The sequence below is a fragment of the Panthera pardus genome, unplaced genomic scaffold (assembly GCF_024362965.1).
Source record: "Panthera pardus isolate Hobbes unplaced genomic scaffold, ASM2436296v1 HiC_scaffold_14, whole genome shotgun sequence".
In the NCBI taxonomy this organism is placed as follows: Eukaryota; Metazoa; Chordata; class Mammalia; order Carnivora; family Felidae; genus Panthera; species Panthera pardus.
The window spans coordinates 1,570,514-1,583,368 of record NW_026526699.1 but is presented as its reverse complement, the minus strand read 5'-3'; the positions used below and the strand labels follow the sequence as shown (position 1 = coordinate 1,583,368).

The 12,855-nt window shown below is 54.1% G+C and overlaps 1 protein-coding gene and 1 long non-coding RNA gene across 6 annotated transcripts in view; one reads left to right on the top strand and one right to left on the bottom strand.

The window, feature by feature from the left end:
* Positions 1–12,855, top strand: part of ADGRD1 (adhesion G protein-coupled receptor D1) — a 177,385-nt gene that overhangs the window by 82,842 nt on the left and 81,688 nt on the right. For all 5 annotated transcript variants that reach the window (XM_053901880.1, XM_053901881.1, XM_053901879.1 and 2 more), the window contains 5 exons: positions 3,491–3,555; positions 4,277–4,432; positions 7,081–7,140; positions 9,557–9,674; positions 10,920–11,030. In XM_053901880.1, coding sequence (XP_053757855.1) covers positions 3,491–3,555; positions 4,277–4,432; positions 7,081–7,140; positions 9,557–9,674; positions 10,920–11,030 — 510 coding nt within the window. The remainder of the gene's footprint in view (positions 1–3,490; positions 3,556–4,276; positions 4,433–7,080; positions 7,141–9,556; positions 9,675–10,919; positions 11,031–12,855) is intronic.
* Positions 8,238–11,976, bottom strand: LOC128776910 (uncharacterized). The gene is made up of 2 exons (XR_008422039.1): positions 11,880–11,976; positions 8,238–10,258 (listed from the first exon to the last, which is right to left on the bottom strand). It is a non-coding gene; the product is annotated as an uncharacterized LOC128776910 (long non-coding RNA).

The following is a 12,855-nucleotide window of genomic DNA, read 5'->3' as shown; positions in this document are numbered from 1 at the left end:
CCTGTTCCCCAGGATGGAGAAACTGGCACCTTAACGGAGACACACTGAGATGAATATCCTGCTGGTCGCCAGGGGGTTTTGAGGTGTATGTGATGGATGATTACAGACCCTTTGGGAACAGGCATTCCGGGTCCTTTAGTACATCTGATCAACAAATGCTTACCAGGTGCTTCCTGCATGCCAGGCTCTGATGGGCCCTCAGGGACAGGTGGCCTGGGTTCAAACCTTCACTCAGCCACAATGAACTCTGGGACGTGGGAAGTCACTTTTTTGGCTGAGGTAAAATTCATGTAACATAAACTTGACCATTTTAAGGCATATGATCTGGTGGTACTTCCTATGTTCACCAGCTGTGCAACCATCCCCTCTGGTTTAAAAAGTCTAATCACCCCAAAAGTAAATCCAGCACCCGCTAGCTTTCACTCCCCATGTCCCCTCCCAGCCCTTGGCCACCGCTTAGCCAGTGTCTCTACAGATTTCCCTCTTCTGGGTCTTCCAACCACATGGAATCATGTAATATATGACTTCTTGTATCTTAATCTTCCCAAATCACTGTGTTCTCCTTTGTAAATGTATGGAAACAGTACTACTCATGTCCCAGGGGTGGGGGGCTGTGGAGCCACAGTGTCACGGGTGTAAGGCATCAGCACAATGCCTGCATGTGGCAGGTTTTCACAACATTTTTGCTGATTTACGATTAATATTTACTTCCCCCATTCTATTTTCACTGTGAGAACGAGGGAATGCACTGGTCCTTGAACGTGAAATAATCTGCCAAAAAATGACAGTCACTCATAAACATTTGTTGGTTGGCCACTGCATGGACACCAGAGCAGCAGGGGCAGGTCGGGACCGGGAGGTGTAGGTGTTAATGCAAGGCCTGCCCCCTCTCAGGTTCTGACAGTGAGTCCCTCAGCTGTTAGGACCCTGTGATTATGTGACAGAAAACACAACTTGAGTGACTTACGCCAACAAGGGAAATTAAAAAAAAAAACAACAAAAAAAACCTCCCACAATGGAAACAACAGGAGAAAATCCGCTTCAGGACCAGTTTGCTCTAGGTGCTCACATGTGTCACTGGGAATCTCTTTGTTTGACCCCGCTTCCTTCTGGTGGTGCCACTATGGCTGCCCTTCCCTCCAGGGTTCCACCCCATGCTCGCAGAAGATGAACTTCTCTTTTCTGTCTCCTCCTGCAGCAGGACTGGCCAGGAGTCTCATTTGACCAGATGGATCCATGCGTGTCCCAGTTTCCAGGAGCTGAGAACTGCGGCTGGGGGTGTGGGATATGCTGACTGCCTTAGGCCTGGGTCACAGTCCACCCTTGACATGGCAGTAGGGTTGGCTTGTCCCAAATGCAGAGGAGAGGGGACTCCCCGCAGATGACTGGGGCTGCTGGCATGGCCGCTGTGTGTGCAGGAAGTCTGTGTCCACAGCGGCCTTTGACACTCATTCTTCACTAAGAAAGTGGAATTCATTCCTGTCACACAAGTGACAGAAGGACAAAATATAGGTCCTTTACAAGAAAGAAGGATATCAATCTTCTGCATTTTATAGCTTAAGATTCAGAGATTTGTCACCAAGACTAAAATGTCATCTGTATTTGTATTACTGAAAGCCTGAAACAAATCCTTCTTTCTCCATACATTACCATTTTAATAACACTGGGAAGACGTGTTGCTCTTTCTGGTTCTTGTGTCTGTACCAGCAAACCCTTGTCCCCAGGACATCCCAGGGCTCAGAAATGGGGTGATCAGCCCCACACATGGCACAGCCTTTCAGGTCACCTCACCCTCTGTGCCCCATGAAGGTGGTATCTGATTTTGGGGGGGGGGCATTCAGGAGAGGTGTTGCATTAACACCTACATATCCCAAGAAGTGCACACATGCACCTTTGCTGAGCCAGAACTACACCCATCAGGCCCCCGTATGGCTTGGGGACTTGCTTTTGGAGACAGGTCACATGACATAAAACACGTATAGAGAAAATGATCTGGAAGTTCCTTAGACTGCTCCATGTGAGTCGGTCCATCAGAGCCAGGGTCATGCCAGCTGTGTGAAGACAGGCATCTGGGCTGAGGTCCAGCCTGCTCTCAGGCCAGGCCAGGGCCCTGCTGTGTCTGGTCTGTAGGAGGAGGCAAAACCTGGTCTTTGCATAAAGCCCCGTCTGCACACCAAGGGTGAGCCCAAAGCAGGCATTTCTCTGCATGACCGGCCCAGAGGGGGTGTCCCCTTCTAATCCATTAGCCAGAGCAGGCCAGATGTGGTGACTCTTCCTAATTCATACAAAGGCAGAGGGTTGATCATCCATCACCGGGTCAGCTTTGCTCCCAGTGCTACAATGGATGGCCACCCCTTCCACAGAAAATCAGAGGAAGTAGAAGGCTGCGTTCAGAGTCGTGTGATTTCCAAGTTACGTATTTTTTGAACACTGAAAACACACCCACACAATCTGATGCCCACAAAACAAGAGCCCCTTGGGACCTGGGACTCACAGAGGACACGAAAGATTCTCATTTCTTCTCGTAGCCTTCCAGGGTCATCGACGGCGATGGTGGGCAGGGTTGCTGGGTTAGTCCTTACCGTCCTGCACTTTACTTTGTGGACTCACACAAGTTACATGTGAATTGGATGGGACTCCTCTGTAACTACTTGGCATTTGAGGAACGAATGTCACTCTGACTTGGAGAACCTAGCGTTTGGGTCTCTAGTCCTCTGGGCAGAGTCTCCCCTTTGGCGTCTTGTCCCCCAGCTACTGGGCCCCACATAACCCGAGGGGCTGGTTACTACTGGAGCTAACTAGGGGCAGTGAGGTCATTTCCTTAGATCACTTCAAGCAACCTTGAGAGATTTTTCCGAAAATGAGGTAGAGCATCTAGTCTGTGTTCTTACCAGGAAATGCTAAGATCCGAAATAGCTGGTGGAGAAGAGGAAGAGAAGAGCAAATATGGCTTATCTTTGGTGTTAGATGTCTTCGTTATTTGTAATTAACCAAATGGAAAAGAATAACCAGAATCCTCAGGGTTGAAAGGACTCAGGAGGACAGTGTGCCCCACCACTTTGTCTGTCTTGCTTCTTCTGTCTGGGAGGGATGGTCTGTCTTGGCCCAGAGATTAGCAGCACTCTGTATTCCATCTCCAACTAGTCCAGGTGTAATTGAAGGCTGTTTCTTTTGGTTCTTTATTTATTTGAGATCGGTAAAAGCTTACATAAAATCATCTTTTTATGCGACGACTTGCGTGAAGGGTGTTCAAAAGCGATTTGAAATATAAATAGGAAAGTAATGTGACCTGGGAAAATCCATACCATCCACCCATTAAGCTAATTTATTAGCCCTGTATCTGTGCAACAGCATTCCCGCTCAGCATTCTCAGGCTGTCTTAGACGGGTCTGAAGCTGGAGAGTTTTGAATAAAGGCAGGCCTTTCTTAGGCTGGAAGAGTGACCACGGCTTAGTCCTTAATTCAGTGTTATTGTTTTTTTCCCCCCCAGGAAAGCATGCTTTGTTGTCTTCGACGCCACCAAGCTTCTTCATGACACCCCCAGCCAGCACCGTGGTGAGCATGCACACCGATCTCGGTCCCCTCTTGCTGAAAGCCTTTCGGCTTAGACTGTATGCCAGGGCTGAATTCCATCAGACAGTCTGGCTCTCTTGTTGGCAGTGTAGTGTCTGGGGAGGAATCATCCCTGGAGGAGAAGCTAACTTTGGCACTAACTCTGGATGCTCAGCTGACTGAAGGGAAAGTCCTCTGCTTCTTGTGGCCTGTGGCCAGAGGGGTCGAAAGGAAGTAAACCAGACGCCCGGGGACACAAACACAGAGACCGTCTCCTGGGCAGGCGGCACAGCGAGCGGAGAGCAGGGGGCTGTGCGTGGATGCATGCCTTCTGTTTGCGCCCCTCGTCCCGTCGTCTGAGGAGAGATCGGTCCACTCAGAAACGTCCCCCTCTGGAAGCAGTATTTGTGATCATGCTACTTACCTTACTCGGGAGCTTTAAGGGGACAGCGAGGGCGCAGACTCTTGCACCATTTGTGTGGGTGCAAATTCCAGTTGTTTCCCATGTGTTTCTGGGTCAGCCTCTCTCTGCTTAGTTTCAACTCTCAAACAGGTGCGTGTTGCTTGAGGTGGTCAGTACGTGTCAGAGTCACGGAAGCGCCTCATATGCGATCAGAGCGAGTGCCATCGTCACGGGGCTTCACGAGGCACGCGGCCTGGGGCACACGCTGAGCTTCTTGGACTTGCATCCCCAGCCCGAACTCACACCTCTGATTCCTTTTAGCTGCCCACCAACGCCTACCACCCTATCATAACCAACTTGACGGAGAAGAGAAAAAACCTCCAGAGTCCAGCAACGGTACTGAGTTACCTGCGAAACGTGTCCCTCAACTTACCCAGCAAGTCCCTCTCCCAGGAAACAGCGCTGAACCTCACCAAGGTAAAGCTATTTCTTTTCTGCGCCTGGCAGATCAGAGCAGGCCAACTGCCAGATCCAGGAGCACAGGCGTGTTTTGTTTGACCTGCACAGAGTCATAGAAAAATCGTGAGCTTTTAGGTAAAAGTCTGGGTTACAGACTTCTCGTGAACAGCCGGGTGGGGTGGCCCCTCCAGCCAGCTCTGCCCAGCACGCTGGGGCCTCCCTCAGCTCAGACTCAGCTCTTCACCTCCTGTTCCCAGGTCCGCATCCACCTGGCGGCTGGCCATCTGGGTGTGCCACCCAGCCGCCTCCCTTGGCAACAGGTGAAGGGTGGGGTTGGGTCTCCGGCAGACGTAGCCCTGGTGTGCACACAGCGTGACCCCCCAGTGCGAGACGTGCACGTCGGTGGGAATTGCCAAAGTTACCTAAAGTTAGGTGCCATTTATGGGATGGAATCAAGGTGCTTTTCACTCTGCAGGTCAAGATGGGGGCCGATCCCTGGCTCTCGTGGCCTTAACTTGATCTCAGCACCAGGGCTCTCGGCCGAGTGGGTTTCCCTGGGGAGAGTGCAGTGTAAGGGTCCCGAGCAGGGTGCAGAGGGCTGACAGCAGGGTTGAATTTCCCTCCACGGCTGCTTGCCCAGTGCCCTTGGCCACGCTGCTCATTTACGATATGGGGGCGACAACAGGATACTCGGCTCGGGGGACCCAGGTGGGCTCGTGCGAGCGGAGAACAGAGTCTGGCACAGGTGAGCGCTCAGTTAGGGTTCTTCGTCCTCCCTGACCCGCTGGCTGCAGACGGACGTGGAGCAGCTCGGGACACCCGGGCGTCCTTAAGGGGGGGGAGGGGTGAGTGCTGACATCTTTGGCGCGCTGGGTTCCGGGGTCCTGGCCCCTGCCCCGTGTCCCCGGCCAGGCACCCACCTTCTGCCAGCCTCGGCGTCTCGGCCGGCGCGGAGAGGCCATTCCGCCTCATCCGCCTCCTCGCGGGAGTGGTTCTGGCCGCCGGGGACTAGCAGCAGCACGAAGGACGTACTTCCAGACAGGGGCGAAGGAGTGCTCCACCTGGGCTCCAGCGCTTCGGTCTTCCCGCACGCCAGGGCTCTGGGCGACAGCGCAGTTCTCCACACACTCCGCCGCGTTCCCCACCGGCTACCAGGGTAGCGCCACACCCCACGCGTAGCCGACCGCCTCCGGGAGGGAGCCGGAAATGCTTTCCCAGGGTTCCCCGTTCGGACCTCCCTTCACAGCTCATTGGGCAGAACTCGGTCACATGACCACCACCTGGCCAGTCGCTGGCCAAGGGGAGCAGGCGGGGCGTGATGGCTCAGCCAATCATAAGGAGATGGAGGCGGGAGCAAGGTGCTGTACTTGCGCACTTCCAGGCCCCCCCCCCCCCCCCCCCCCCCCCCCCCCCCCCCCGCTCCAGGCGGGAGCCCTGGGGTAGAAGGAAGGATTCCCAGGGGGCGCAGGTACGCGATGGGTGGGCGGTAGCCTCCAGGGTATGTTTGTGTTGGAATGTGGAATCCAATCAATGCAGGTTTCCACAGGTCATTTTGAAGCTTGGTGATTTCCTCTTTCCCTGCGCCTCCCTCTCCGGGCCTCCTGACAGGGTGGGAGATTGCAAACTCGGCCCTGGTCGACCGAGGGCGGAGTAGAGGCAGCGGTTCACCCGCAGGGGGTGGCCGCAGCCTCGGATCCGCCGGAGTTTCATCTGTAGGGCAGCCTCTTATTTTGCAAGGGAAGCCGTGCCTGGATCCTTCAAGTGGAAAATAATCCAATTTTTAAGAAGTGGACAGCTAACGGACATTTGAAAGCAGTTATTTGCGGATTTGTGAGGCGGGTTCAGCCTGTGGGCTCTCGGTTTGGGACCGCTGGTGTGGGCCCCGGCGGAGAGACCTGCCTGGGCGTCCTGCAGACGAATCCTGCAGATTTACTCCAAACCCCACCCATGTCTGATTGGGTGAGAAGTAAAAAACCCTTGGCATCCATTATCCAGTTTTCCATGATGTCCTGGCTTCTCTCTGGCTCGCACTGGGAGGGGGAAAATGAGGAGAAAGCATTTCCCGTGCTGGGTGATAAGGACACCGTTACCGTATCTGGCTGTGGAGTACTTGAGCTGTGGCTAATTCAAATTGAGATGTGCCCTAAATGTAAAATATGGCCTGGATTGCTAAAACTTGGGACAAAGAAAAGAGTGTGAAATATTAAATTGATAATTTTTATGTTGAGCGCGTGTTGAAGTGCTGTGTTAGGTATATAGATATAGGACTAAGTAAGATATATTCTGAAAATTAATTTCGACTGTCGCCTTTTAACTTTTTAAAATATGGCTACTAGGAAACTTAAAGTTTGAAATGTGGCTCGCATTATATGTTTATTCCACCAAACTGCGCTAGAGTAGGAGTCGGCAGATTGTAGCCCGTGGGCCAAATATAGTCTGTTGCTTGTTTTGCTAATCAAGTTTTATTGGAACGTGCTCGTTCAGTTCTGTGTTGTCCGTGGCCGCATTTGCACTACAATGGGAGGGTTGAGTGTTTGTGACAAAATTATACTCAAAGCTTAACCGCTTTACTAGGTGGGCTTTAAAAAAAATAAAAGTGCCAACTCCTGTTCCAGATTATAAATTCTAAGATGCGTGCTAAGCAGTGTCATTTTGTCTGCCTTTAGGCTTTCTTAAAAACCATGGGAGAGGTTCTTCAACTGCCCAGTTGGATTGATGTGTCAGAGGTAAGACAAAAAACATTTGAGCTTCAAAACGTACATACTTTGGGAACTGCCGCGTCTTCCCAGAAGTGGGATAATTGTGGCCCAATTCACATCTCTAAGAGAAATGATGCATCCCTCCGTCCCTCAATCTGGGACGTTAGAGCTCAGACCAGATATACAACTGATTTGAAGCGCCTTGTCTTCTGTATGGCTTAAGGGTTGTGTGTCAATAACATGCCACTGTCCTCCACACCGAGCGGGGAGGGGGTTGCAGTTCTCCATGAGGACTGCTTACTTGGTTGACGTTTATCATTTTTAAATGATAAATTTTTTACCGTCACTTTCTTCTCGAATGGCAATAAAAACATGTTTTACGCTTAAAGATCACTAGCTTATGTGAAAAAAGTGGAACACGTGGCAATATGTACTTCGTGATAAGTGTAAGAACCAAAAAAGCTTCTGTTTTTCTCTGAACAGCAGATAGAGAATGGAATACTTTTTTTCTTTTTAAAAGTAATGTCATTGACTTTGCTGTTTGATAAAACAAGTTAATAAGCTGTAGAGAAGGTAGAAACTGCAGACGGTAAGAAATATATGAAAGAACAGTCACCTGAAGTCTTACGGCACACCGTGACCCCGAGCACTCTTGCGTACGTCCCTTTCCATCTAGTTTACGTTTTGCTCACGTGTATATATTCCACAAATACTCTGTATGCGTGATTTAACTTGGCTGTCCTTAACTATGTCCAGGGCAGTTTCCAGCAACAGTAGGTGTATCAGTCAGGCTAGGCGAGGCTGTGCTGCAGTAACAAAGAGGCCCCTGCATCTCAGTGGCAGAGCACAGGTGAAACTTTTCACTGATGCAAAGTGTGAAGTGGGTCTCAGGAGCCCTTTCTCAGTCCAGTGACCTGGGGTCCTGGCTCTGTCCATTTTCTTATGTTGTGGTCTTGACATGGGACCTACAAGGTTGCCTGGCGGGGTGGGGGACGCATAACTGCTTAGCAGGGCCATACCCACACCGGTCTAATATTAAAGTGCCTATTCTCCTGAACCCCTATAATGTTAAAAAATATTTGCCAGTTGCTGTCAGAAATGTTATTAATGAGATTGCTACAGGATTTACATTTGATGAACTTTTTATTTGAACAGTTTCAAACGGAATGAGATTGGATTTTTAACCCTGGCAAAGGGAGGGGGGGAAAAGGATCCTGAATTTAAGATTGGGATAATCTTACCTAGAAACCTTTTCTAAAAGGCACAGCCGTCTAGAGTTCATGACCCCCGGGGGTGGCTCTGTACAGGGCTGCAGCCTGGGAAAGCCTGGGAACATGGCCAGCAGAGGACCTGAGTAGGCCCATTTTCTCAGCATCATTTTAAAGTGACTTTTTTTGAATGCTCTGCCACAGAACAGAAATGATCATGAAACCATTCAGGCTTAGGCAGGCTCAACTGTTCATTAGAGAGAAGGTACGAATCAGCCACTGCCCAACAGAACTGCCGGCCAGAAACACAGATCTCCATGTGCTCCACCGGGCTTAGCTGATTGAAACCAGGCCACAGGCCTGAAAGAAAATGTCTAAAATTGGCCTCCCTGTTCTATTTCCACCTCATTAGATTCCCACGGAGCATGTGTTTGTGAGAGAATGCTAAGGTCGCTTAGCTGACAGATGGTTTTCAGAAAGGCGGGAAGGAGAGAGGGGCACGATGGCAGACGGGAACAGCCACTGTGTGCCTGGGTGGCTGAGAGGCCCTGTCCCTGGTAGATGAGTGTCTCACGATGAGGGACAGTCAGCCCAAGGTGGGCTGTCTGCAGAGATACGGGGTGACCAGGAGGGACCCCTGCCTTCTTGGGGGCAGCAACCACTGGGATCCTCTCTGCTTGGGGGATGCAGAGTAAGTGGAGAGGGCCCTTGGAGGGAAGGGGTGCACCAGGAAGGTCATGCAGAGAGGATCTGGGGAGCTGGCATCCGTCCCCTGCATGTAGAATAGGGTGAAGCCGCTGGTGTCCTTGTCCTGGAGGGGACTTGGGGCCAGTTAGCCCCTTCCACGGAAAACAGAAGGGGGCATGGCAGGGCCGGTCAGAGATTGGCTGAAGTTCCTGGTGACTTCAGGGTGCAGCTGGGACTGGGTCTTTGTCACCTGGGGCTAGGCCTTGGAGCCAATGGCTTGGGTGGCCCGGGGGACTGTGTTCCGCGGGCTCGGTGGGGCGTTTGCCTGTGAGAGGGGTAGTGGCACGGCTCCTTCCCATCCGGTCATGGAGAGGTCAGGCCTGGCCCACCATGGCCTCCGCAGACGCGGGGCGCTCTTCCTTTGGAGGGGGAGGGGGCACCGGCGGCGCCAGTGCGGAGCCGGACCCCGCGAGCTCGGCGAGTGCGTCTGGGGAGGGCAGTTGTGCCCGTTCCATTTGCTCAGTTCCTTCACGTCGTGTCGTTTGCAGGACAACGCCATCGTGCTGGGCTTGATAGAGACCGTCGACACCGTCATGGGCCACATCTCTTCCAACGTGCACGCCAGCGACCCCCAGGTCACCATCATTGGCTCTTCCTCCATGGCAGGTAGTCGTCCCCCCAGGGCGGGACGCGGCCGTTGGTGGGGGCGGAGGCGCGGGAGCCGCGGGAGGGACGCTGGCCCCTGGAGTTCGCGCTGACAGCCCTGCGTCCACCTGCGCGCGCTCACGCGTGCGCAGACACTTCCGCACAGGCGCGCACCCACACGCGCACAGGCGCGCACACAGCACACACACATAAGCGCACAGGTGCGCACACACGTGCGCAAATGCGCGCGCGCAGGTGCACACGCAGCGTGCAAACACGCGGGCACAGGCGCACGCACAGCGTATGAACGCGCGGGGATGAGTGCACAGGCAGCGTCTACACACACGTGCAGGTGGGCACACACACGCGCACAGACGGAGCACCACGCCCATCAGCCCAGACAGACCTCGCTGCTTTTCTGAACTGGGTCGCCCTTACACAGAATTACACTTTGTGGGGAGAGTGAGATCGGGGCACACGTGCTCAGCCATGATGCGGACGCAAAGCTACCTAAGCATTTGATGGCGACTGGGGGGCCAGCCTGATCTCGTGCTCCGTCGTCTGTGCTCGGAAGGGAGTCGAAAAGCCGCGGCTCCTTTGAGTGCCTGTGAAATAAAAGGTGCAGAATCGGGTTTCCGAGAGCCACCTGGAGGCTTGGCCTAAATCTGCCTCTCCGGGATGGTCGGAGCAGCGTCCCACGTGCGCTGACTTCGCAGCGCTTCCCTCCTACAAGTCTTTACCTAGGGAGCATTGCTGAGCTCCACCGCAGTAGCCGGGCTCTGGATCAGAAGCCTAGTTGAGCCACATAGGATAGTTGTAGTGGGAGTTAGTCGGCCGCGATGGCTCCCTCCGTGCAATGACACGTTTGCCTGACGGCCGGAGGTGTGTGTCTCGGGTGCCTTCCTCCTCCTGTGTCTCACGGGGTCCCCCAGAGTGTGGTGAGGAGCGGCTCCCCCTCCGCACGGGCAGGGGTGGGGGGGCTCATCGCATAACTGAGAGCCATGGTGACAGAGGCCCGGAGGGAAGGAGGGGTCACCTCAGGCCACGGGGCCCCCACAGCATGTGGCCGGATGGACACGTTAGCCACGCTCGAAATTACTTTCCCCGGACTCTTATTTTTTCAGGTCGTCATTTTCTAGAGGTAATTACACTACCCGGGGGAGCATGTTCTTTTAAAAACAGCAGAGGCAGATGGGGTTTTACAGCCCAATTTCCTGCGCCGCGGAGCTGACTGACTGTGGCTTCCTGTCTCTGGCTTGTTCTCAGAGTTCTCTGTGGCCAAACTCCTACCCGAGGCCATAAATTCCTCCCACTACCGCTTCCCGGCTCAGGGGCAGAGCTACATCGAGGTTCCCCACGAGGCTTTCTGCAGCCAAGGTGAGTGCAGCTGCAGGGCCTGCCCGGGAGCTCGGGCGGGGGGGCCCCGCCAGTCCTCAGCCCTTCCAGATGTGTTGCCAGCTGTTACCTGGCGAGCCACCGCCCTCAGACCTGCTCGCCTCTTCCTGCGCTCGGGGCCGGCACTTCTCAGGGTGTGGCGGGAAGCTCCCGAGACGCTCACTCAGAATGCTGATTCCCAGTGCCCTCCGGCCTCGTGAACTGGGACTTGGGACAGGGGCGGGGAATCTGCATTTTGGGGAGGCTCTTGAGGCGATTCTGATCCACCGGGAAAGACGCCTTGTGTCCTCCCAAATCTGCACTGAGACACCTCAGCCGCATATGACTAGATGTGGCCGTCTCTCCCCTCCCCTTTCCCTGGCCTCGGGCTAGGTTTGGGGTTTGTCTGCCCAGGGGGCCTGGGTTCTGCTTCTGTCTCAGGGGTTCAGGCAACTCTGGCCATTTCCACTGTAGTCACAGTCCCTCCAGACTCCTTGAAAAGTGACTCGTCACAGACTCGTCCCTCGGGGTGTCAGGGGAGTCGTGGATTTGACTCAGCTCCTGATGCTCTGGCCAGAGGACATGGGATTCCCAGGGTTCTGCCTTAGAGACTGGGGACCAAGACCAGTGTGGGTGGTGTAGGATCACGGTGTCCCCTCCCCAGCAGGGAGTCCCCACTCGCCAGCCCTCGGGAGCCCACCTCCGCTCCCTGCACCATCTTGCTTGCCTGTGTGAAAGGTGCCCGGGGATGTTAGGTGACAGCCCCCTACACTTGGGGTGAACTCCAGAGAGGTCTGGAGATGATGCTCTGATCCGCCGGGGGCACACGTGACCTTTGCTCATCTCACACACCTGGCTGCATGAGCGGGAAACCCTCAGTGTTGCCGAGTGAGCTGGGCCGCAGCCTCGTGCTGTCCCCTGTGAAGGCTCCTCCCACCGGCAGCAGGACTTACTGGTCACGAGCACTGACCGGTGGCTGGAATTCCTGGGAATTCCGGGTTCAGCCACTTACGGGTTGTGCGGCCTTATGCAAGTTACCGAACCTGCCTGTGTCGCGGTCTCCTCATCTGTGAAACGGGGCCGGTGTTCGTACTGGGCTCATAATATTGTTTCGAGAGCTGAATGAGCAAAGCCCCTCTACGTGGCACATGCTGAGACTTAGAGGATGTTAAAGACATTCCTGAAATGCTAACAGAGTCAACAAATATCCCCGACGATCCCGGGAAGACAGCTAACCGCTTATGCTCCAAGCGCTCTCCGTGAAGCGGGTGGAGGGAAATAACAGAAACAATGATTCCTGCTTCAGAGCTGTCGCACGGCAGAGAGGTGGGACCCAGCCGAGAGGCATGAGGGGCATGTATGTGGTCACTGCCGCTTGTAAACCCTGCGTCTGCAGGCTCGTTCAAGCATGCGTGTTACTACAGATGCCTCATACGCCAGCAGCAAACAGGACGTGCTCACCCGGAGGAGCAAAGCTGGAGGCTGGCGCTGGGACCGCCCCTCGAGCGGGGCCCGGTCCCTTCGCGAGCTCTAGCGTTTCTGGCGAGTCTGGCTCCCCCCCTGGGAGCTGTTGTATCTGTCTGTCTGGAGTTGACTCAGGGGAGGAGCAGGGAGTCATTGTCACGGTTGAATCCACAGCTGAAGGGTCACAAAGTTTCTACTCAGACTCATGGAAAACTCTACCCTGAGAGTCCCTCACTTTCTCCCTCCCCGCCCTCCCCAGGAGCTGCCCCCGGGGTTTTGGGTGTGAGGGTCTGCACTGTGCGTTGCTGGGCAAGTGGGTTTGGCTGGGGGCTTCGTCACCAGGAAGATTGACAGGTGTCTGTGA